General features: G+C 41.1%; 1 protein-coding gene across 2 annotated transcripts; it reads right to left on the bottom strand.

Annotated features, from left to right (window-relative positions):
* Positions 1-873: 873 nt before the first annotated feature.
* LOC134803319 (nucleolar protein dao-5-like) lies at positions 874-22,677 on the bottom strand. Of its 2 annotated transcripts, XM_063776109.1 has the most exons (12): positions 22,528-22,677; positions 21,779-21,883; positions 20,259-20,408; positions 16,789-16,911; positions 13,318-13,413; positions 12,480-12,587; positions 11,847-11,948; positions 6,159-6,261; positions 5,600-5,736; positions 4,160-4,297; positions 1,813-1,903; positions 874-1,085 (listed from the first exon to the last, which is right to left on the bottom strand). In XM_063776109.1, exons 1-12 carry the CDS (start codon positions 22,570-22,572, stop codon positions 913-915), a joined length of 1,371 nt encoding a protein of 456 aa, XP_063632179.1. In that variant the 5' UTR covers positions 22,573-22,677; the 3' UTR covers positions 874-912. The 2 variants fall into 2 exon arrangements, with proteins under 2 accessions (XP_063632179.1, XP_063632180.1); XM_063776110.1 differs by lacking the exon at positions 20,259-20,408.
* Positions 22,678-23,908: the final 1,231 nt, after the last annotated feature.

Below are 23,908 nucleotides of genomic sequence, written 5' to 3'. Positions count from 1 at the left end.
GATAAAACTTGTATAATATAATACAAGATTACAATTGTCATCAAAATTCATTGACGTACAGAAGTCAAATACGTTTTTAAACTGACGCAAAATGATACCAGCATAATAAAAATTTATCCCAATCAGTAAAGATGAGTCTTTAAACTTTTTTCATTTTAAGCGAGTTTTGAAGGAACATAATACTTAAATTCGACTGTAATCGTATTGTTTTAAGATAGTTTACTGCGGTTTTCAACCATTATAACAGCAAATCAAATTTAAATGAGACGAAGGCAGATATTTATGTACCCTATTTTTTGAAATACAATTTATCTACTGGTATACTTTCTCGTGTGCGTATATGATTTAATGTCAATATAATTGTCAAAAGCAAGAAAATCAAGCTGTCATTTTCATTTGAAGAAGTACACGTGTGCTCCGGTGTAGCCCCAACGGGCATCTGACTTGAAGAAGAATTTTGAGTGATGTCGTCAATGTATGGAAATTGTTCGAAAGTTTACATTTGAGATTGAATTTCTGTGTTGTCTTTGTGAGTAAAAATATAAATCGATAATAAATTGGTAGCTGAATTATCTAGCTTTCAGAATCATACAATAATTCAATTACTGTCAAAGACAAAATTGTTTTGCTTCTGTCTCAAACGGAACTCCATATTTTGATTTTTTGATACTTTTAGTGTCGATTTGTAGAGAATAACAGCAAATTAAAAATATAATGGCACAAAGAGTCGGTACACGGTTTCTTCGTGAACAAATTTACGTGTAATTTAATGCAATTATTAAACACTTATTGAACAAATTATGGTTACAAAGTGAGGTCTAAATCGAAAACGTCATATACCGGCCCCTTAAACAGGAAATTAAGTCACTTAACAAGAGATATTTTACTATCGAAGTACCAGGCTGACATAAATCAGGAGGCAGCTAACATAGCGTCGAGCTCGTGCAGCGCCTCGGTGGCGACCTTGATCTGGTCGGTTTGCACGCGGCCGCTGCTCTGTAGTGCTGTCACGCTCTGGCGCAGGGCGGCGAGGCGGGACGACACGCGGTGCTTCTCCTCGGTTAGGAGTTTGTGCGCTTTGTCACCTGTGGGGCAAAGTAACAGTTATTTAACCCATTTTAGTTATGCTAGCAAAGTTAGTTTAACCCCTCGTACTAATATTGATACCCGAGAAAGCGAAACATTCTAAAATTGAACCGCGAACATAGCGAGACAGCTGTCCCTTCTTGGTAAAACCAAAGAGATTTTGAAATAGAAGAGTTACTGACGTTACTCTCATGGTCTGTCAAAATAAATTATGTAGCCACTGTAAATTTACTGCCATCTTTCGACAGACGATTAAAACTGTTAGAACGCCATTTGACTTTGATCCTTATTCTTTCACTGATATGTGTTAAATATTAATATTAACGCAATCTACTCGAGAGTAGGCTGAAGGTTATGGCGCCATCGCTCAAAAAGATTGCACCATACCTTTGGCCTAATTATGTAGCTACTATACTGCAAAACGTAATTCAAGACCAAAAAAAGTAAGACAATGTTGCCACTGCAATAACTTGTTTGTAAAATAGTAAATTCCTTTTGATAAATATCACGCTAAGATAATTTATTTTTTAGTAATTTTACTCCTACGATTTAAAAAAAGTACTTTTATTTACTTATTTTTACATAAATACAAGACGCGCTAGTAAAAAGTTGCAACATTGTCTTACTTTTTTTGGCCTTGAATTACGTTTTGCAGTATAGCTACATAATTTACCATGATAGTAACTCCCTATTTCAAATTCTGTTTGGTGAAACTGAAATACGCACCCAGCCAAGGTAAATAGTCGCCCGCGCGCTCGGCTCGGATGTCCAGCGAAAACCAATCGTCCATGTCCTCGGAATCTGAAGATGGCATCACCTACAAAAAACGTACAATTGTCTTATAATGTGTCATCTTCAGACATAAAAGTTGTTGTGGCATAAACGAGTGTTTGAAAAAATTAAACATCGATAAATCTGTTATCGATAAGTCATAGAATAATATTTAAAATATATAACTTCTCTGCAGGTAAGTTACCTAGAAATTTTAATAATGCAAATCATTTACAAAGCGCTACATTATTTCTTGATTGTACATATATTTAGTACTTAAAAATTAAAACGTAAACTGTAGTATACAAGTGCCAAAAGAATAGAAAACTACCAATACCTATATCAAAAAAGAAGAAGATATCGACTGTGTTGTGTATTTCGCGGTAGCTATCTTCTTATAAAATGTAACAAATCGCCGCTATACTTACTCAACCTCGTATCTGCAACACTCATTTGATGACAAAAACACCCGTATTCCGAATGAAAGAAAAGCGACATTTCCATCAAATGATTGTTGCAGATATGAGGTTGAGTAAGTATAGTTAAGAAATATCTAACTATAACGTTAAGGTAATACCGATAACAGACATGTCGATATTTCATTTTGTTAATTACTTTATTTGGCAACAAAAACTTCTGTGTCTGCTCATCATCATCTTCCTCGCGTTTGTCCCGGCCTTTGCCACGGCTCATGGCAGCCTGGGGTCCGCTTGGCAACTATTCCCGGCCAACTAATTGGCGTACGCCCTAGTTTTTACGAAAGCGACTGCCATCTGACCTTCCAACCCAGAGGGTAAACTAGACCTTATTGGGATTAGTCCGGTTTCCTCACGATGTTTTCCTTCACCGAAGCGGCTAGTAAATATCAAATGATATTTCGTACATAAGTTCCGACATAGGTTAACTTATAAACTTATAATATAATGTCTAATAATGGTATAATGGTGGTGGTAGTGGTAATGGTAGTTATAATGTATAATGGTACTAACTAGCTTTAAGGCTCATTTAGATATTAATCTTTTGTCATAAGCGCTTATTACATCTATAATAATAGTCGCCGAGCACATTTTTTTATGAGTGCGGCTTTTCTCCAAAAGTCACAGTGGCTCCTCGTGTCGTCCCAGTGTCGTACTCACGTCGTACAAGCTGTCGTCCTCAGAGTGGCTGTCGTCGTCGCTCGGTATCTCCTCGTCCATCCGCTCGGCTCCTCCCCGTGTCGCTGTCGTGTCGTACTCACGTCGTATATACAAGCTGTCGTCCTCAGAGTGGCTGTCGTCGTCGCTCAGTATCTCCTCGTCCATCCGCTCGGCTCCTCCCCGTGTCGCTTCCGTGTCGCCCCCTTGTCGTACTCACGTCGTACAAGCTGTCGTTCTCAGAGTGGCTGTCGTCGTCGCTCGGTATCTCCTCGTCCATCCGCTCGGCTCCTGCTCGTGTCGCTGGCGTGTCGCTCCCGTGTCGTACTCACGTCGTGCAAGCTGTCGTGCTAGAGTTGCTGTCGTCATCGCTCGGTTCTGCTCGGCTCCTCCCCGTGTCGCTCCCGTGTCGCCCCCTTGTCGTACTCACGTCGTACAAGCTGTCGTCCTGAGAGTGGCTGTCGTCGTCGCTCGGTATCTCCTCGTCCATCCGCTCGGCTCCTCCCCGTGTCGCTGTCGTGTCGCCCCCGTGTCCTACTCACGTCGTACAAGCTGTCGTCCTCAGAGTGGCTGTCGTCGTCGCTCGGTATCTCCTCGTCCATCCGCTCGGCTCCTGCTCGTGTCGCTGTCGTGTCGCTCCCGTGTCGTACTCACGTCGTGCAAGCTGTCGTCCTCAGAGTGGCTGTCGTCGTCGCTCGGTATCTCCTCGTCCATCCGCTCGGCTCCTGCTCGTGTCGCTGTCGTGTCGCTCCCGTGTCGTACTCACGTCGTGCAAGCTGTCGTCCTCAGAGTGGCTGTCGTCGTCACTCGGTATCTCCTCGTCCATCCGCTCGGCACCTCCCCGTGTCGTTGTCATGTCGCTCCCGTGTCGTACTCACGTCGTATAAGCTGTCGTCCTCAGAGTGGCTGTCGTCGTCGCTCGGTATCTGCTCGTCCATCCGCTCGGCTCCTCCCCGTGCCGCTCCCGTGTCGCCCCCGTGTCGTACAAACTGTCGTCCTCAGAGTTGCTGTCGTCATCGCTCGGTATCTGCTCGGCTCCTGCCAGTGTCGCTGTCGTGTCGTACTCACGTTGTACAAGCTGTCGTCCTCAGAGTGGCTGTCGTCGTCGCTCGGTATCTCCTCGTCCATCCGCTCGGCTCCTCCCCGTGTCGTTGTCGTGTCCTACTCACGTCGTACAAGCTGTCGTCCTCAGAGTGGCTGTCGTCGTCGCTCGGTATCTCCTCGTCCATCCGCTCGGGCCGACGGATCGGCTGCGACTTCGTTGCCGTCACGTCCTCGTCGTCGTGTCGCCATTCTTCGCCGACATCCTGTAATGACGGTTTAAAATTAGAAATTTCCAATTAGAAAGAGTCACAGGAGCTCACTGCCGGCCCTCACATACAATTGAAATTTATTAAATTTGGTGCTTTGATAAAGGATTTGTTTTGGTGCATACTGTATACTACAGGAGGTCACTCAAGTAAGTAAATATTCTTTATTGCACCAATAATTGAATTCAAGGTGGGTCACTAACGACCGGTCACTCACCTCGTCAAGGTCAAAATCGTCGTCCTCCAGGAACTCTTCCTCGTTGATGACCTCCGGGTGCTCCGTTTCTGGTTTGAGAAGGGATTTGTTCTTGCTGCATGCTGTACACTACAAGAAGTCACTCACTGTGGGTCACTCACGGCGGGTCAGTCACCTCGTCAAGGTCAAAGTCGTCGTCCTCCAGGAACTCTTCCTCGTTGATGATCTCCGGGTGCTCCGTTTTCGGTTTGAGAAGGGACTTGTTCTTGCTGTATACTATAAGACTACATACATACATAGGTATATGCTACAAGAGGTCACTCACGGCGGTTCACTCGCGGCCGGTCACTCACGGCGTGTCACTCACCTCGTCAAGGTCAAAGTCGTCGTCCTCCAGGAACTCTTCCTCGTTGATGATCTCCGGGTGCTCCGCTTTCGGTTTGAGAAGGATTTGTTCTCGATGTATACTACAAGAGGATACTCACTGCGGATCACTCACGGCCGGTCACTCACCTCGTCAAGGTCAAAGTCGTCGTCGTACAGGAACTCTTCCTCGTTGATGATCTCCGGGTGCTCCGTTTTCGGTTTGAGAAGGGATTTGTTCTTACTGCATACTGTACACAACAAGAGGTCACTCATGGCGGGTCACTCATCTCGTCAAGGTGAAAGTTGTCGTTCTCCAGGAACTCTTCCTCGGTGATCTCCGGGTGCTCCGTTTTCGGTTTGAGAAGGGACTTGTTCTTGCTGTATACTACAGGTCACTCAAGGTGGGTCACTCACGGCGTGTCACTCACCTCGTCAAGGTCAAAGTCGTCGTCCTCCAGGAACTCTTCCTCGTTGATGATCTCCGGGTGCTCCGCTTTCGGTTTGAGAAGGGACTTGTTCTTGCTGTATAATGTATACCTACTACTTACAAGAGGTCACTCAAGGTGGGTCACTCACGGTCGGTCACTCACCTCGTCAAGGTCAAAGTCGTCGTCCTCCAGGAACTCTTCCTCGTTAATGATCTCCGGGTGCTCCGTTTTCGGTTTGAGAAGGGATTTGTTCTTGCTGTATACTACAAGAGGTCACTCACTGCAGGTCACTCACGGCCGATCACTCACCTCGTCAAGGTCAAAGTCGTCGTCCTCCAGGAACTCTTCCTCGTTGATGATCTCCGGGTGCTCCGCTTTCGGTTTGAGAAGGGATTTGTTCTTGCTCGTGTTGGTGTACTGCTTCACTGGGGTGGGTTTAGGTTTCTCTGTAAATAATATTTATATACAGTAAGCAGCAGAAGTTGCTAAGCGGGCCAGGTGTTCTAAATGATCTTGACGCGACTTTATTGATAAGAGAATAAGAGCGTGCCAACGTAATTTTGAACACCTCGCCCGCTTAGCAACTTCTGCTGCTAAACATTATAAATAAAATAAAAATAAGTACTGATTTCGGTAGCATATACGACTCGTTTTACGTTACCTAGAGAAGAGATCGCTCATAAGCGTACAAACGTGATTTTTTTAGGGTAAAATCTCCAATTTGTTTGTGTAAGTTTTCACTGAAGGTGCATGGAAGTGTGAGCCAAGTTCTGACCAGTCGATCTCAGCGAGTCGGTCGACGGTCGCGCGGGGTTCGGAAGAAAACATTGCCACTAAAGGTGCACGGAAGTGCGCGCCAAGTCCTTACCAGTCTTAACTCTAGTGAATGACGACGATTTCAGCGCTCGTCCTGCGATCGGGCGGGGCTTGGAAGTAAACATTCTCTTCACTGTGCTTTCTTCGTCGTCGGACTGAAATATAAACAGTATAGTTACACATACATTTTATTATGGAACTTGTGTATATGAGTAAATCAACTTTTTAGTGTAAGTAGCTCGTTGCCATGGTTACGTTCCCCTGGACAACTCTTACAACTTACCTCACATGCATTATTGTGGTAGTCAAAGTCATAATGGGCCCTTAAGTATGTTAGTAGAATATCATACATTTCTTCTAGTTAACCGTAACACTATTGTCCCTTGGACAACGAGATAGGATAACTACACAAAAAAGTTGATCTACCCATAAAAAGAGTTCAGGTAGTAATTTTCCTTTTTTATCAATTTAGTAGACTTATTCAGAAAATGTACTAAATTTTAAAAGCATTACGTTAAAAGGTACTTAATTTTAGACTAAAAAAAAGTCAAAATCTGTATCAATTTTCCCCTGAACTCTTCATATTACCACCGCATATAATTATAACACGTCTTAATTTAGTTCATCACCAAAAAGCTACATTTAATGGAAAAATCTAGTCTACAAGATCATTTATAGAGATAACTGAAAATGTGTTTGCCATCAGATATATCAGAATGGGCAAACTGCTCACTAATATCTGAACATTCCAATATGTTAGGTGTTAGGCACGGTCACATACTAATAATACATAGCGGCTATAATCAAGTAAAGAAATAAAGTGTAACAATTTACAACTAAAATTACAAGCGGAATGAGTTGAAAATGGAGGCTTTTCGTTTGTCGCGACACTAGCGTCATCTAGTGTCAAGTATCGGTACTGATAAATCCACTACTTGACACTAGATGTCGACTACGAATAGATGCTTCTATTTTAGTTACAGACAAGTCAAGCGGATTACCCGTGTATGTATTATTAGTATATGGCACGGTGTATGTTTAAATATTTTTGAGAACTTCATACGCTCCGACATATATGACGTTGGCTGTAGGGCCAGCAGTAAAATTTTCAGGTAACTCCCAATGCAATCGCAGAGAAAAATTAGCCATTAAAATAAATATACTTTTTACTATACAGGTCGTTTAAGGCATGATTATGTACATCCCCTTGAGGCTTCGTTACACAGGCGCGTTTTCCGGTCAGCGCGTGACCGGAGCGCGCCGCTTTTACATATAAAACGCTCACGCTTCGCTCACGCCCCGCCCGGAAAACGCGACTGTATGACGTAACCTTTAAATATTGCCTCGTTAGTATTTAACAGTTTAAACATCCTATATAATATGGTATATAAATAATAAAATGTTAAATATGAGGTTTTTATTTTTTTATTAATAATTAGAAAAAGCGGACATAAAGAGTATTAATTTCGTGCTCAGTTCAAGCTATGTAGGTATTTACACTACGCTATACACAGTGTGGAAAAATGCCTTCAAATCAGATATCTTCCACAAATGGCCCAATGAATAGCTGTAAAGGTATTGAATAAAAGTACGAAAAGCGCAATTGTAATTTTTAAGTTATGTACTACCTTTTTTGACAAAAAGTATAATATTTATCAATTTCTATAATCAGTTTAGAAAGCAAATTATTTGCTATAGGTACGAGTAGGTAGCTAGAAAATTTCGAAGGATAAACTTTAAACTGTAATTTCTGATAACTATAGGGGTTTCGTGCTTTTATTTAATACCTTTGAATGAATGAATAAATGAATGGGATTTGCGGTTATTCATCAAGCCATATTTTGGGAGATGCCCGATTCAAAACCAATAGGGAATATTAGGCAAAGCTCTGCGTAGGTGGCGCCACTAGCACATACATAAAACAATTTGACATCATCAATGGCACATCATGCGTCTCTAGGTCAATCACATGGCCTACCGTGAAACACGACAGTCGAAAGTTCGATTTCTGCCTCTCTATCAGTCTTGCTTATTCGATCGATAGAGAGGCAGATAAAGAAATTTCGATTTTCGCGTTTCTCGGTAGGCCACCTGTAAACAAACCGCCTTGATGCATCAATGTCATAGTGAAAACTTGTCAAAAACTGTTTAAGGCCTATAGTATGTATGAGTTACTCTATGGTTTACTAAACAAATTAGTGCTGCACTCTGGCGGCAGAACATTGCAGTAGTACTCCCTATTTTGCACACTGTGCCACGCTATACCCCTCGCGTCGTATGATGGGCCCTATGACAGTTCCTTCTAGCTCTTATGATTTTGCTTAATTCAAAAAAAATAATTGAAGAAGTATGTTTTTACTGTATTTTTATAACTTAAATGGGTCGATTAACTATTTCTTGTTGTTATTCTGTCCAGCCAGCAGTATCAGCCAGGAGACAATAGTAGCATAACACTGATTTAAACTTTCACGATTATTAAATATTATCAAACTACACAACGGCACTTAATCGCGTATTTAAGTTTTAATATTTACCTCCGACGTTTCGAGGACGGCGTTGTCCCCGTGGTCTCGGAGAAGACTGGCTCAAGTTGACATCAACATCTTCTAAGCCGCGCGAGTTTTTCGAACTACCCGCACTTGGTCTTGTTTATCAGTTTGAACGTTTTGCGCACTAGGGATGTTACTTGAGCCAGTCTTCTCCGAGACCACGGGGACAACGCCGTCCTCGAAACGTCGGAGGTAAATCTTAAAACTTAAATACGCGATTAAGTCCCGTTGTGTAGTTTGATAATAGTAGCATAGTTTCTTAAAAGAGCTGCTATACCATGTTCTACAAACGTGCTTAGTAGATGTCCCATTATGGAAAGGCCTTATAACTACCAAAAAATTCAAGTTTGGTTCATTTAAATACGAAATAACTAGTATTTTAAGAGTGACCCAGGAGACCGTAACCATGGCAACTAGTGACAAAAAAAAGTAGATTGACCCAAATGTTACATTTCTAAATAACTTAATGTGCTAAACTTCCAAAATATGTCAACAATAATTTTACGTAGCAGGAAATCCGTATAAAAATGAACTGTCATAGGGAGCATTGCGACGAGAGAGGTATAGAAAACTTGGCTGTACTTTTAGCGGCCGCGTAGCTCGGAGACTCGCCCGTCTCCTCTGCCGCTGCGCGCGGGAGCTGTTTTATATAATTCTTATAAAATATAACATGGGTTCTGCGTTTTTATGCTAGCCTGGTAGCGAAGTGCTATTACGGCCGCTCTTTTTTTCTTTTCACATCACCTATTCGGAATAAAGCTTTTTCTTCCCCGCTAGGAGGAATCAAAGTGGCACTTTTCCTCCCTGCTAGGGGGGATCAAAGTGGCACTTTTCTGTTCTAGGACACTGTTTTTGAGATATTTTGCATTCTTTTTTTAGCTTGAATAATAATTTGTGTCAACACTAAGATTTTTTTATTTTCGTCATAGTTGATGTGAAAAGCAGTATGTGTCACACGGTATCAAAATTATTTCGTCTTGGGCATTAACACTTGAATCCCTCATTACGCTCAGGATTCTACTTTAGAATCCCGAACGTATCGGGATTCTATTGTAGAATCCATCGCTTCATTTAGGATTCAATGTACACCCTTGACGGAAATATATCATTCTAATCCCTTGTAACACAAACTACTATTAGATTTTGATAAAATTTGGTAAGTTTGACAAGCTCCTCATTCTGGTCGGAATAAATAAACACTAAATCCCAATTTGCGACAAAAAATATAATTTTCCGTTGAATTACGAAAATTCCATACGTTTTTGTAACACAGGGGAAGATTTTGTGAGACATACGGTAAATTGCGCTTAAATTGTACAGAATAGGGAACTATATCTATTCACCAAAGGACTATGCGTCAAAATAGTCCCAAAACCGACGGAGTTGAGAGCATTAGATAGGTATTTCTCTGTACTTCATTTCGTTCTATGAGCACCAACCGGAATTCCATTGCAGAACTCAGATATTGGTATTTTAGTCAAAATGTCGTCGCCCTTATTACCTAGGCAATAGAGTCCACCGCCGGGCGAGCGCGGCAAATCATTCGGTGTGCTCGTCCGGCGGTGCGCGAACAATCGAACATCTACCCTGCAGCAATTAATTTACTTACTCGGACTCTATTGCCTAGGTAATAAGGGTGACGACATTTTGGCTAAAATACCAATATCTCAGTTCTGCAATGGAATTCCGCTTGGTGCCCATAGAACAAAATGAAGTACATAGAAATATCTATCTAATGACCTTACTCTCATTTCTGTTGGCGTTGGGTCCAGGTTCCATACAAAGTTGCCCATGGTCCTTTTATCGAAAACTTACGAAAAAAAACGGCAATAGAACTCGGCTAACAGTAGCAGTAGTAAATAGATGATTGAACCCATAATTATTAACACTTTATATAGGAATCCACTAATTATATAAGGTTGAAGGTTGACGACCTTACGGCTCGGCCACGACAACGAGCGACTTGCGACGGCGGGAGCGATAACCATAGGTTGGAGCGAAAGGTCCGATCGCTGTGTCACGCTCCAACCTATGGTTATCGCTCCCGCCGTCGCAAGTCGCTCGATGTCGTGGCCGAGCCGTTAGAGCATTTAGTAACTGGAGACGTCATGGCTGTCATTTTCTGTACGAAACAGTCTGCCGATTTTTTCGGGGGAGGGGACGTCAAATGTATTGCTATTTCTACATGATTTGTACGTAACGTACAAATAGCCATGTCAGCCCACACAAAAGTTTGCACAATTGTGCAAGTTTTTCGGCAGAGGGGTAGGCTCTTAAAGGCGACTCCAGTTAAATGCTCTAAGGTGACGACCAAAGGTTCAAAATGAAATATTTGTATGAAATTCTCAAAAAAACATGTAGCTACTATACCTCTCGCGTCCAATGATGGTCCCTATACTCTGTATCTTTAGGTATTTAAATAAAAGTAAACAAAATCTACCCTCAAATGTCTCCTTAAGCCAGTTGAGGGTAGATGAAAACATTACATGATCAAATAATGTAGGTTAAAGTCAGGTCGTTCAGCGACAGATCCAGGTGGTTTTCTATTTGGTTGGTTAACATACCAAAAACAACATACGTAATTTGGTTGGGTTCATTATTACCCACCAGGAAACGGTGGTCAACTATATGTCTATTTGACGTGGCACTTAGGACTTTTTAGAGAAAGGCTGATGTGAAAAGTGAGACCAAAGAGAATAGAGTGTATAGAGGCGGATTGTCAAAGTAAATTACGAGCCACTGTAAAATTACTACCATCTTTTGACAGAAGATTAAAACTGTTAGAACGCCATTTGACTTTGATCCTTATTATTTCACTGATATGTGTTAACTTATTAAATATTAATATTAACGCCATCTATTCGACTGTAGGCCAAAGGTATGGTGCAATGTTTTCGAGCGATGGCGCCATAACCTTTAGCCTACGCTCGAGTAGATGGCGTTAATATTAATATTTGTGAAAGAATAATGATCAAAGTCAAATGGCGTTCTAACAGTTTTAATCGTCTGTCAAGATGGCAGAAAATGTACTGTAGCTGCATAATTTACCATGACAGTAGCTCTCTATTTCATATTCTCTTTGGTGAGACTATGGCAAGGAAAAATAGCGCTTTCTCTGCTACGTGTACACACAATGAAACAAAAATGAAACCGTAGACGTACAGCCGTCTCACTCTAACACTAGTCCTTACCATATCGCTGTCCCTGTCGCTGAAGTCCTCGGGCTCGGCCTTCATCGGCTGTGTCCGTATGATGGCGTTCTTGGCCACTTTCAACTTGGTCACTTTCGCACCCTGAAACGTTATTTTTGTGTTACAGTACATTGTGTATAAAGGAGTGTGGATTGAAGCCCGAAGCCGAAGATGAGGGCTTAATTAACACGAATTCGTAATTCCTGTACCGCCCGTGTGGCACACACAATGTTTTTCATCACACTTGTAAGGAAACAAAAGGGAATAGAAATATTCTTCTGCTTAATTTCGGACGTAGATTACCAGCAAATTATTTGGGCTATGCTATGCTACATGGGGCAAAATTTAATGACAATGCAAAGTTGAAGAATCAACTCTATAACCTTTGATAGAAGGTTCAATTTGCCTCTAGAAAGTAGTCGTCTTCGCTAGAGCGGGCGGCGCGGCGCGCGTTCTTTTCACGAATGGTTGTCTGTTGAAGTATCAACTCTATATTCTGTGACAGAAGGTTAAATTTACCTCTAGAAAGTAGTCGTCTTCGCTAGAGCGTGCGGCGCGGCGCGCGTTGTTTTCACGAAATGGTTGTCTGTTGAAGTATCAACTCTATATTCTGTGACAGAAGGTTAAATTTACCTCTAGAAAGTAGTCGTCTTCGCTAGAGCGTGCGGCGCGGCGCGCGTTCTTTTCGCGAATGGTTGTCAACACTTTTTTCTTCTTCCCGTCGTCTTCGCCCAGCATGCGCTGTTGAAAAACTCAATATTTTATTCCGATACCCAAAGGTTGTCGGGAAGAGATCGCTTTTAAGCGATAAGACCGCCTGTTGTTACCTCTATTGTTTATGCTACTGTACATTTATTGTAAACTACGAGTATGTGAGGTGTGCAATAAAGAGTATTGTATTGTATTTACATAATTATTGTGTAAAATGCTTAGAGGATATAACCAAACGGAGTGGCCATGCATTAACAGGCGTTCCCCTCTGTCGAAAATAGGCAACTGACGTTTATCTGACATGGATAAATTGTTCATTTGCTAACTATTTTACTAGATTTTGTTATAAAATTCAACATGTGTCATCATCCCTATAGACCAGCGGTCGGCAACCTTTTAGCAGCCAAGGGCCACATAGCAGTTAACAAAGTGGACGCGGGCCGCACTTTGTTAATATTTATGACTTTATCAGACATTATCATTTGTCAATATTACATACTAAATAGCCAGGGAGGCTCGCGGGCCGCAAGTGAGAGGTTCGCGGGCCGCTGGTTGCCGACCGCTGCTATAGACAATGAGTTCGCCGTAAGGGTCAGCTTGAAAAAAGACTATATGTGACTTTCCACGGAAAAAGGTACCTTATGGCGGCTGGCGCTTACGTCGCATAGCGCCGCAATAATATTGGAGCGGCGTTAATAATAGCGTAAGCGCCAACCGCCATAAGGTACCTTTACACGTGGGACGTCACATATATGCTCACCAACAGCTCATCTGTGTTGTGGCCGTCATCGCTGTGCTCCGAGTGCGAGGGCTCGCTCTCTTTGGGGTCCTTCTTCAGCAGATCGTTGAACTCATCCTGAGATCAAATTTAATTAATTTTATTATAATGCACTGCGACAAACTTAGAGGATATAACCAAACGGAGTAGCCATTAACAGGCGTTTCCCACTGTCGAAGGCGGCCAATGGTCATACACAATGTATGGGCTGACGTTTATCTGACATGGCTATTTTTACGTTACGTATACATTTGACGTGCCCCTCCCCCGCAAAAATAGGAGACTGTTTTGTACAGAAAATTACAGACACAGCCGTATTCGAACAATGAGATACGTCAAATACTAGATATTGAAACGATATGGATCGGATATGTCAGTGTCAAACAAGTGTCAAAAGTGACGTTTTTGTTTGAAGAAACGTCAATTTTGACACTTGTTTGACACTGACATATCCGATCCATATCGTTTCAATATCTAGTATGTGACGTATCTCATTGTTCGAATACGGCTGACAGTCTCCGTTTGGTTATATCCTCCAAGGCAACAACTGGCCAAGTCAATGGGTACCCGAAACCGATCAAGCGTGAATTTAGGAGTCCCTTTGTTTGCCATAAAGTTTTAAGTCATAATGTGTTGTTTGTCATATCAGGGGGGTGTCACTACGCAGTTTAGGTACATTTGGCCGGCGGGCCTCCCGGGCAGGGCAGGCGTATGGCAGTGGGCTGCCGCTCGACCGCACGATAGTCGTGTCACGTGGCGCTCGCGCAAAGAAGATTCACCGTTCGTGCGCGGTTATAAGTTTCAATTTTGTTGCAGGGGGCGAGTATAGGTATAATTTTATACCTAAATCTGACTTTTGTGAAGGAGTGAATTTTCTGTACGGTAGTACTATTAGTTATTCTGTGGTCATATTATCATTAGTCATAAAACCGAAATCGTTTGTTACTTTCAGGGTTTTCGTAAAGTTATCCTATAGCTAGGTTAGGTTAGGTTTGTTTTATGGCAATCCTGAAAAGTGACGCGTTTTTGAACCAAATAAAATGATTCGGTTAAGTTGTGTTCTAATGTATGGGGAAGACAAACAAATTATAGCCAGCCTTTTATGAATGTAGTATGATACCTTTGGGTATGGTGCTTTACCCACGCTAGCGTCCCCTTCCCTCCCCCTGCCGCAACCGCCCCTTTTTGCTTGAAATATGTCCCGGTTGACGGTTTTTATTAATTTTTGAGAAAAGTATTAGAATTAGGAATAAAGTGTCAATTATTTCTTAATCCTTAATAAATTCTGAACAAAAAAGGTTATATGCAACTTTTTGGTAAGACTCACCATATTCATGTATTAACTTGTTGAAGTTCAATATAACATAGTACGTGATAGTACTGAAAGAAATCTTATACGGAGAATAAGCTTGCAAGGTTATTCTCCGTGTAGGATTTCTTTCAGTACTATTACGTACTATGTTATATTGAACTTCAACAAGTTTTTCAACGGTTAAATTTTGTCGAAGTTCATCTAGCCATAACATGAATATGGTGCGTCATATCAAAAAATGAATATAACCTTTTTTGTTAAGAATTTAATAGGGATTATTTCTTTCATTGACACTTTTTTCCTATATTGTAAACTTTCCCCAAAAAATAAAAAAAAACTGTGAACCGAGACACATTTCATCCAAAAAGGGGGGGTTGCGGCAGGGGGAGGGAAGGGGACGCTAGCGTGCGTAAAGCACCATACCCAAAGGTATCATACTACATTCATAAAAGGCTGGCTATAATTAGTTTTTCAAAAAACACAATTTGACCGAATCAAAATTATGACTAACGAAAATGCGGGCAAACAATACATTATTAAATTTTAAAATTAAAATTTCTTTATTAAAGACAACATACATTTGTTAGTTATATAGTTTCGCGAGTCGCCGCTGGCGCTAGGCATCTAGGAGCTGCACAAGCTTGACACATGGTATGGTCGCGTTCATAATTTGACCTTCTCTGTAAATCTTTGTCTATGTTTATGTTTTTCTTATTTTTTTATTTTTTGTTTGTTTTCTTAATTATTTTTCTTGTATATATTGTTCTTTTTTTTTGTATTCTCTGTTGTTATCTTAATTATTCCTTTTGTGTATCTTTGCAATATTTTAATATGTATTTTTATGTGTTATCTGTCGTGGCATCACCGAATGGGCTCTACGGAAGACCAGTGCTGGCTTTATAGCTAGCATCATGCTGAGTTGGGTCCATTTCGTGATGCACACTTATTGATGTCTTATTCCCTTGCTGTTGTTGTCTGTACATGTTCGTACATGTTTTGTGAACGTCACAAATAAATATCTTTTATCTTTTATCTTTTTTAGTTATTGCTTATAATTTATGTTAGTAACAACAGTAACCTAATAAAATATTTAATAATTTATAAACAAAAGTGACTTTGCCCGCTGACCCATTGCCCATAACAGAGGACAATCTAGCTTATTAGCTATCATGTTTAGAATGCTGTTGGTACTCCCGCGCACTCTGTCAAGCAGTGAGGCCGTTTTCTTGCGCCACACGGCATTGAAACCGTCTGTGCGCGCCTCGGCGAACATGGACGATGCGCTGCAGAAACGCGGCAGTCTCAACAGCATCCTAAACGCATTATTGTATTGAATGCGCAAGGCATTGTAAGCTCGCTGTATAATCTAACCCACAGACTTGACGTGTACAATGATGTACACACATACATTATGACTTGAAACTTTTTGGGAAACAATAGAGACCCGTGTATTTATTATAAAATTAAATGAACGCTCCAGTGGGGGCATTAGCGGGGGATACCGCTAATTATGTGGCGGCCTAGTCAAGATGCCAACGAAACGCTTTCTGTCTCTCTATCACACTTACATATTAGTGCGATAGAGAGACAGATAGCGTTTCGTTGTCGTAGCGCAAACGATTGGCATCTTGACTAGACCCGTGAACAGAAATGGTACAGGCCAAGGGGTGCGAAACTCCTCCCTTCGGGTAAACTCGGCTCCGTTCGGCTCAGCATTGCTCCGAGCAATTACTAGGGTTGACACAGCTTGACGTCCCTTTGCGCGCACAACCACAGACAATTGCTTGAATTTTGACAACCCTAAATAGCGGAAAGGGATAGTGACATATATTAGAAAGGAACAGCATGATTCGACCCTGAATCGCTGACAAACTTCGGTTTTGTGGGAAGTTTCCTTTCTGTACGGTAGTACTAATATTTATTCTGTACTCCTCCTACCTAAATTAAGTACTTACACTTACATTGTTTATGATGAATACATAAATGCTGCCCATAGCCGTCAGGCGACGCCACAGTCGTGCACATAGCCATCGAATGCTGACATAGCCAATAAGCAGATGACATGTATTAATATTAATGCAATGTTTGTTAAGATGATTTTTTGTAACATTTCGAAATGAGTTTAAATTTTCAAAAATTACCTTAGAAGTAGCGACTCTTTCAAAATTGTTCAATGTGTCTTCTATGTCTTGCTGCATGGCAGTTTCCAGCTCTTCATGCGGCTCTTGGCTCTCTGGCTCTTTAGCGTCGGGCTCTTGACTTGGCTGAGAAGTTATTATAGCACAGAAGTGCTTTGTTAGCAGTAACGAAGCGTATATAGGTACAATTTTTATGAAACTTCAATATTTTCATATGTTCCAGATGTAAACTTATTGTTATATTCTTATATTATTAACGCGCCGCCACTGTAAGAGCGTTTTCACATTAGGGGCTGTTCATAAATTACGTCATCGTTTTTTGACGACTTTTGACCCCCCCCTAAAATCATCCAAAAATCATGCTTCGAATGACCCCGTTTCCTCCTACGTCATGCTACCATCATCCGATGTCCAGACCCCCCCCCCCCCCCTAATTTGAAATGACGTAATTTGTGAATGGCCCCTTATCCGGTACGATATCGAATGTAGGTACTTCGACTAAAATGAAGTAAAAAGTGCCTTTTTATACAATTAATTTGCGCCACCTACCGTATATTCTAATTCTATTACCCATACCCAAAGGTTGTCTGGAAGAGATCGCTCTTAAGGGATAAAACCGCCTGTTGTTACCTCTGTTGTCTTTGTTTATGTTACTGTACTTACTGTACATTTATTGTAAGCTACGAGTATGTGAAGTGTGCATTAAAGAGTATTGTATTGTATTGTAATTATTGTTAGTTGTTCAAAAAAGGGTATTAATACAAAAAGGAATTGATTCCACATGGCATTTTCTAGCAAATGTTATTCTCCAAAGGTCATCCGATATCCGATATCGGATCGGACAATGTGGAAACACTCTTAGTTATCCCAACCACTCACAGCAAAACCGCCCACCGACGTTGCTTTCGCTCTTGAGTTTGAGATTGTGAAACTGACCACCAATTGGACCAACTATTTACTAATACCAAAGACATATGTAACTTCGTATAAGATGAATAAAGTCTAAGGAAAAAACGTGCCTCGGAAATCAAGAAAAAGTCATTCTCGGATAGATGGCGCACACACCTTTGGCCTATGCTCGGCTAGATGGCGTGACGACACCGTTTCATATTTAACAATTTTAACACATAGATATCAGTGAATGAACAAGGATCAAAATGATATAAAAATAATAAAATCATTTATCCATATTTATACATTTTTTTGATAATTTTATACGTTTTCATTTTGAGTTTTAGTCGTGTCGATAGATGGCAGTAAATTTACTGTGACTACAAAATTTACTATGACAGGAGCCCTCTATACTATCTAATCTATTTGCTAATACAGTAGAATAATTAATACACTCTTACGCCGGCTGTACACACTCGTCTCGTCTCGAGCCTCTCGCCGAGAGACTCGGCACCAGGGATGTTGCGGATGCAGATTTTTTGACATCCGCGGATGCGGATATTTAAAGGCTCACATGCGGATGTCAAGATTAGGTACTTAAAAAAACCGGCCAAGTGCGAGTCGGACTCGGAAACGAAGGGTTCCGTACCATTATCTATAAAAACGGTCACCCATCCAAGTACTGACCCCGCCCGACGTTGCTTAACTTCGGTCAAAAATCACGTTTGTAGTATGGGAGCCCCACTTACATCTTTATTTTATTCTGTTTTTAGTATTTGTTGTTATAGCGGCAACAGAAATACATCATCTGTGAAAATTTCAGCTGTCTAGCTGTCACAGATCACGAGATACAGCCTGGTGACGGACGGACGACAGACGGACGGACGGACGGACGGACGGACGGACGGACGGACGGACGGACGGACGGACGGACGGACGGACGGACGGACGGACGGACGGACGGACGGACGGACAGCGGAGTCTTAGTAATAGGGTCCCGTTTTTACCCTTTGGGTACGGAACCCTAAAAACGACAAATATTACATTTTTAGTAATTTTTATTTTAAAAAACGAAAGGTTTAGTATTTGAGCAAGAATATAGGTTGCGTTATATTTAATAAACAGTACCTTGGCCGACTCTTCTGGATCTAGACGATTTCGTTGTAGGTAATGACGATATTACCTAGCACTTACGCCGCCGATAAGACGTTCCTGTACCGACTTGTTTGACATCCGCATCCGCATAAGCTCCGCATCATTGTTATGCGGATGCGGATGTTGAAAATAATGCGGAAGTTCCGCGGATGCGGATGCGAATATTCGCAACATCCCTGCTCGGCACCGCTCCGATCCAATAGAAGAATGGCGAGACGAGACGAGTAAGAGGGAGACGAGAAGGGAGCAGCATACTGTACTCACTCGTTTTCGGCCTGTCTCGGGATCTCTCGACGAGTGTGTACAGCCCACATTATACATAAACATACCCAGTATACCCTGAAACTTGTTTTATTTTTTCGCGGTTATTACGCTTTCCCGTATAAAACGCATTTCTGTCGTGTTCTTACTGTGCTCCTTTTTACTCTATGCCCTCTATGGAATAGTGACAACTGTTTATTTATCAGTGGTTGGTGCAAATGGCCTTTTGGTATTAGTAATAAAATTACCGCTGCAGGATAGTTTCAATCGGCTGACTCACAGGTTCTTGTGCTGGCAAACTCTCTATAGCGTTGGGATCTGGATCGTGACTCGACTGAGAATGATGTAACGGATGACTTTCATTTATACTCTGTATCTTTAGGTATTTAAATAAAAGTAAACAAACAATTTGTACATTTTCGGGTAGTTATAACATTTATTGGTTAACCGACCAATTACAAAACCGCCTGGATCTGTCACTGTACGACCTGATTTTAACCTACCTACTATGATCGTGTAATGTTTTCATCTACCCTCAACTGGCTTAAGGAGCCATTTGAGGGTAGATTTTGTTTACTTTTTTTAAATACCTAAAGATACAGGCTATAGTAAACTCACAGCACTGCCGACCTCCACCGTTGCTTCGCAGACCGGAACTGGTGACTTTTACCGAGCTTATTTATTTATAGCCTTATATCAGAAATACATTTTTTATACTACAGGGTCATTTTTGGACCGTTAGCCATATTGTGCGAGATGATTAGGTAGGTCATACTCATACTGAACAACTTTTTCTATGGGACCAACCCTGAAATCCCAAAAAAAAATTTGGCCTTCCCATAGAAAACATCGACATCCACTCGACCAAAATCTATGAAACGGCCCAAAAAATTTTTGTGATTTCAGAGTTGGTCCCATAGAAAAAGTTGTTCAGTATGTCTTCTCCACTCTTCCTTATTTTGCACTAATCTGGTCCATGTTTCAGTCCTTCCAGCCATGTCTTCGATTTCATCGGACCATCTTTTAAATTGCCTACCTCTGCTTCTTTTAGGGCGCCACAGTGTTACAATTTTGCTCCATTTATCTCCTCCTCAAATAGTATATCCAGCCCACTTCCATTTCAGTTGTTTTGTTTTGTTTGAAGCGTAAAGGAATGAATGATATACCTTACTAGTCTCCATGTTGTTAAGTGTTTCTTCAATGTTCTGTTCCATAGTAATGTTTGCTTCATGTGACTCCGGCTGTACGGATTCTGGATCCAGGTTTTGAGACGACTCAGCAGTGGTGTTGACATCCGGTTGTTGCTCTTGGCTTGACTGAGAAATAAAATAGCCAATTTCAGCTGAATATTTCAATAATCGAATTTAAACCATTATGTGACATAATGTTAGCTTAATGAATATTTTCAATGTTTCACACCCTAATTCAGATAATAAAATGAAAACATTTATTTACATACAATATATATACAGTGGTACTACTAAACGAAATTAATAACTAGCTTAAATCTAAAATAGGCCCCTGAGGCATTGTACCAAGGATGCTGGCGGCATTTCCTCGCTGTATCGCAATGCTGATACGTTGTGCGAGGTAGCCGCCAGCTCTTCGGTCACCAGTTACGTCAACCAGACGCTTCGCGATGGATAATTGAAATTTGTTTTTAATTTTTAGATATGAATAGGATAAATTAAATAAAAACAAAAATCAAATATCTTTATTAAAGACAACATATGGTATGGTATACATTCGTTAGTCATTATTATTATAGCCTTTTCTTCCATATCCATTTTAGTTTAGCTATGTATTTTTGAACTAGTTGTTTTATTTATTTATATGGATCCCTCTCTGGGTGAAGGCCTCCTCCATTTGTTAGTTATTGCTTATAATTAACCCGTGGAGCGCCCTACACAGACACGTGTGCTGGTAACTAGTATAGGAGTTCCATACTACGGTAATTCTGGGGCGGGTTAAGGTTGAAGGTGTTAAATAATGGGTTGATAATATTTTCTTTGGTTACCATGGTAGCTATACTTGGTCAAGCAGATCTTGTCAGTAGAAAAAGGCGGCAAATTTGAAAAATGTAGGCGCGAAAGGATATAGTCTCATAGAAAATTTGAATTTCGCGCCTTTTTTTACTGACAAGATTTGCTTGACCATCTATATCTATGAAACAAAAGAATTTAACCTCTTGTGTCCAAATTATTAGTCATTTTTTAGGGTTCCGTACCCAAAGGGTAAAAACGGGACCCTATTACTAAGACTCTGCTGTCCATCTGTCTGTCACCAGGCAGTATCTAATGAACCGTGATAGCTAGATATTTTAAATTTTCAGTATATAAGTGGTGGTGGCCAAGTAAGCAGTGGTGACCAAGTGGATATGACGCCAGACTTTCAATCCGGAGGTCACTGGTTCAAATCCTGGCTTGTACCAATGAGTTTTCCGGAACTTATGTACGAAATATCATTTGATATTTACCACTAGCTTTTCGGTGAAGGAAACATCGTGAGGAAACCTACAGAAGAAATTCTAAGTTTTATGTGAAGTCCCCAATCCATATTGGGCTAGCGTGGGGACTATAGCCCAAGCTCTCTCGCGCGTGAGAGGAGGCCTGTGCCCAGCAGTGGGACCTATAGACTGAATTATTATGTTATTATTATTATATTTGTGTGTATATTGTATACTCACATTAGCCGCCATATAATCATCATCCGTGAGGACCCCCTCACTCAGCCACTCCTCCTGCCCCTCCTCCTGACCCTCCATGGTCGAGTCCAGAGACGATGGTGCTACCTACAACATGATAAACACGCTGCTTCCAAATATCATTGTAAAAATCCCATGCATATCTCTTGTGAGAATCTTTACAATGGTGGATACCTAGAGCCCGTTTCTTAAAAGCTTGTAACTTGTAATACAAGCGGATGACAGTTTTTGACAGCTTTTGTTAAGGCGTGTCCAGACGGGGACAATTTTCGCCAATCTGATTAAATTGTCCGATCAAATCAGGCCGTGCGGACGCAAACGCCAATTTGGCTCGCCGAATTCAGCCGCCGATAATGCCCGATATTACCGATAAAATGAGGTGCAGACGCAAGAATACCAATTTGTGACACCAGTATTTTCGTTTTGGGGCATATTTTAATGTAGAGGGCTTTAATATCACCATAAATCTAAAATTGGTGTTTAAATTGGAAATTGACGCCAATTTCATTTCTGATCACTCCGCCTGGACTCCACATTAGAAAGGGACTTCCACTTGTATTACAACAAGCTTTTGAGAAACGGGCCCTTAGACACTATAACTCGTGTAAATCTTCATACTTGTACTAAAAGCAACTATTTAACACTAGGTTATGATATGTAGCTATGCTTGATGAAATAGAATAATGTAAAAATGTACTGTATGAAATGACGAGAAGAGTTATGGTACTCACATCCATTTTTAATACTTTCATTGGTGGTTCCTCCATATCTGACATATTAACTGTATTTAATATTGTCTGATGGATATAAATAGTTATTTCGTTAAAGATTTCAGATTTACAATTACAAAATTAAATCAATAACAAACATAACCTCAATGTTTTAGTGACATGAGCATAGATATAATAATATACAGAGATACCTTTACTAGTGTCCGACCGAAGGTTCGGTTTCGGTTTCGGTTTCGGCCAGTTTCGGCCAAAAAGTCATGTTTCGGCTGTAGTTTCGGTTTCGGCCAAAAAACGGCCGAACCTTTCGGCCGGGCGGAAACTTACGAAATGGTACTTCGGACAAAGACCAAAAGTTGGTGAATAAGTAGGACAACAATATTAATACCTACATATACTGATTCATGTAGAGATACAGAAATTAATTGGTTTATTATAAAACACAATTCCACTAATGAGGGCGCCACTGGACGGTCGACGCAGTCTTAAGAGGCTGTCAATACCTATAACGCGCACCTGTCTGATTGTATCGGAGTGAATGAGATAGTACTGTCGCATGTTACTGGGCCCTGGGCAAGAGAATAATAAGAAAACTCATCATCTTCCTCGCGTAATCTCGGAATTTTTGCCGAGCCGTGGCAATGGGAATGGGAGCCTGAGGTCCAATGACAACTTATCCCAAGAATTGGCGTAGGCACTAGTTTTTACGAAAACGACTGCCATCAGACTGACCTTCTAACCCAGAGAGTAAACTAGGTCTTATCTACCTCGTTTCTATCTACCTCTAATGGCACATTTTAAGCGAGGCTAAAGGCTACGCTCAACTCGTGCCGCAAAGTTGATTTTCTCAATAGTTAATATTTTGCGATGCTGAACAGCTGACTATTGATTAAAACGAATAAAAAACCCTTAAAAGTACAGTTTTTCATACGAATGCTCGACCTTAGCCTCACTTTTTACCTCAATTTACCATTGGTTTGTGTTACACATCTCCTCTACTTCAGCTTAGCCTTTGGCCTCGCTGCGCCATGCTCGGCCTGCGGTCTCGCTTTTTAATACAATGGACATTGGTTGGAGTCTGTGCACGCATGAAAGTTCTCATGAAGAGTTAGAGTTAGACCAAGAAAATTCCGCAATGATTTTGATAGCATACGAAGTGCAACTAGTGCAAATGTTATTTATACGTCATAATTTCATAGAAGTTTTGACGTTAAAATAACACTTGCACTGCGTGTGTTATCAAAACCGTTACAGAATTATCTTGGTCTAACTCTAACTCTAGTAACTTTCTTAAAAAACTGCTTAAGTAACATCAATTTCAAGGACATTGGGTGTTGGCAGCCCCATAATATGTGTGTAAAAGCGGTTTTATGAAATTTTTTCA

The sequence above is a fragment of the Cydia splendana genome, chromosome 26 (assembly GCF_910591565.1).
Source record: "Cydia splendana chromosome 26, ilCydSple1.2, whole genome shotgun sequence".
NCBI lineage: Eukaryota > Metazoa > Arthropoda > Insecta > Lepidoptera > Tortricidae > Cydia > Cydia splendana.
This window is presented reverse-complemented; position numbering and strand designations above follow the sequence as displayed.

What these genes read in the sequence shown, in the direction of transcription:
- LOC134803319 (XM_063776109.1), bottom strand. Translation starts at nt 22,572, where the DNA reads ATGTCAGATATGGAGGAACCACCAATGAAAGTATTAAAAATGGAT. An exon ending in AAGACGACTACTTTCTAGAG is followed by an intron (nt 11,949 to 12,479) that starts GTAAATTTAACC and finishes ATAACGTTTCAG; the next exon opens with GGTGCGAAAGTGACCAAGTT. An exon ending in CGACTATTTACCTTGGCTGG is followed by an intron (nt 1,086 to 1,812) that starts GTGCGTATTTCA and finishes TTTGCCCCACAG; the next exon opens with GTGACAAAGCGCACAAACTC.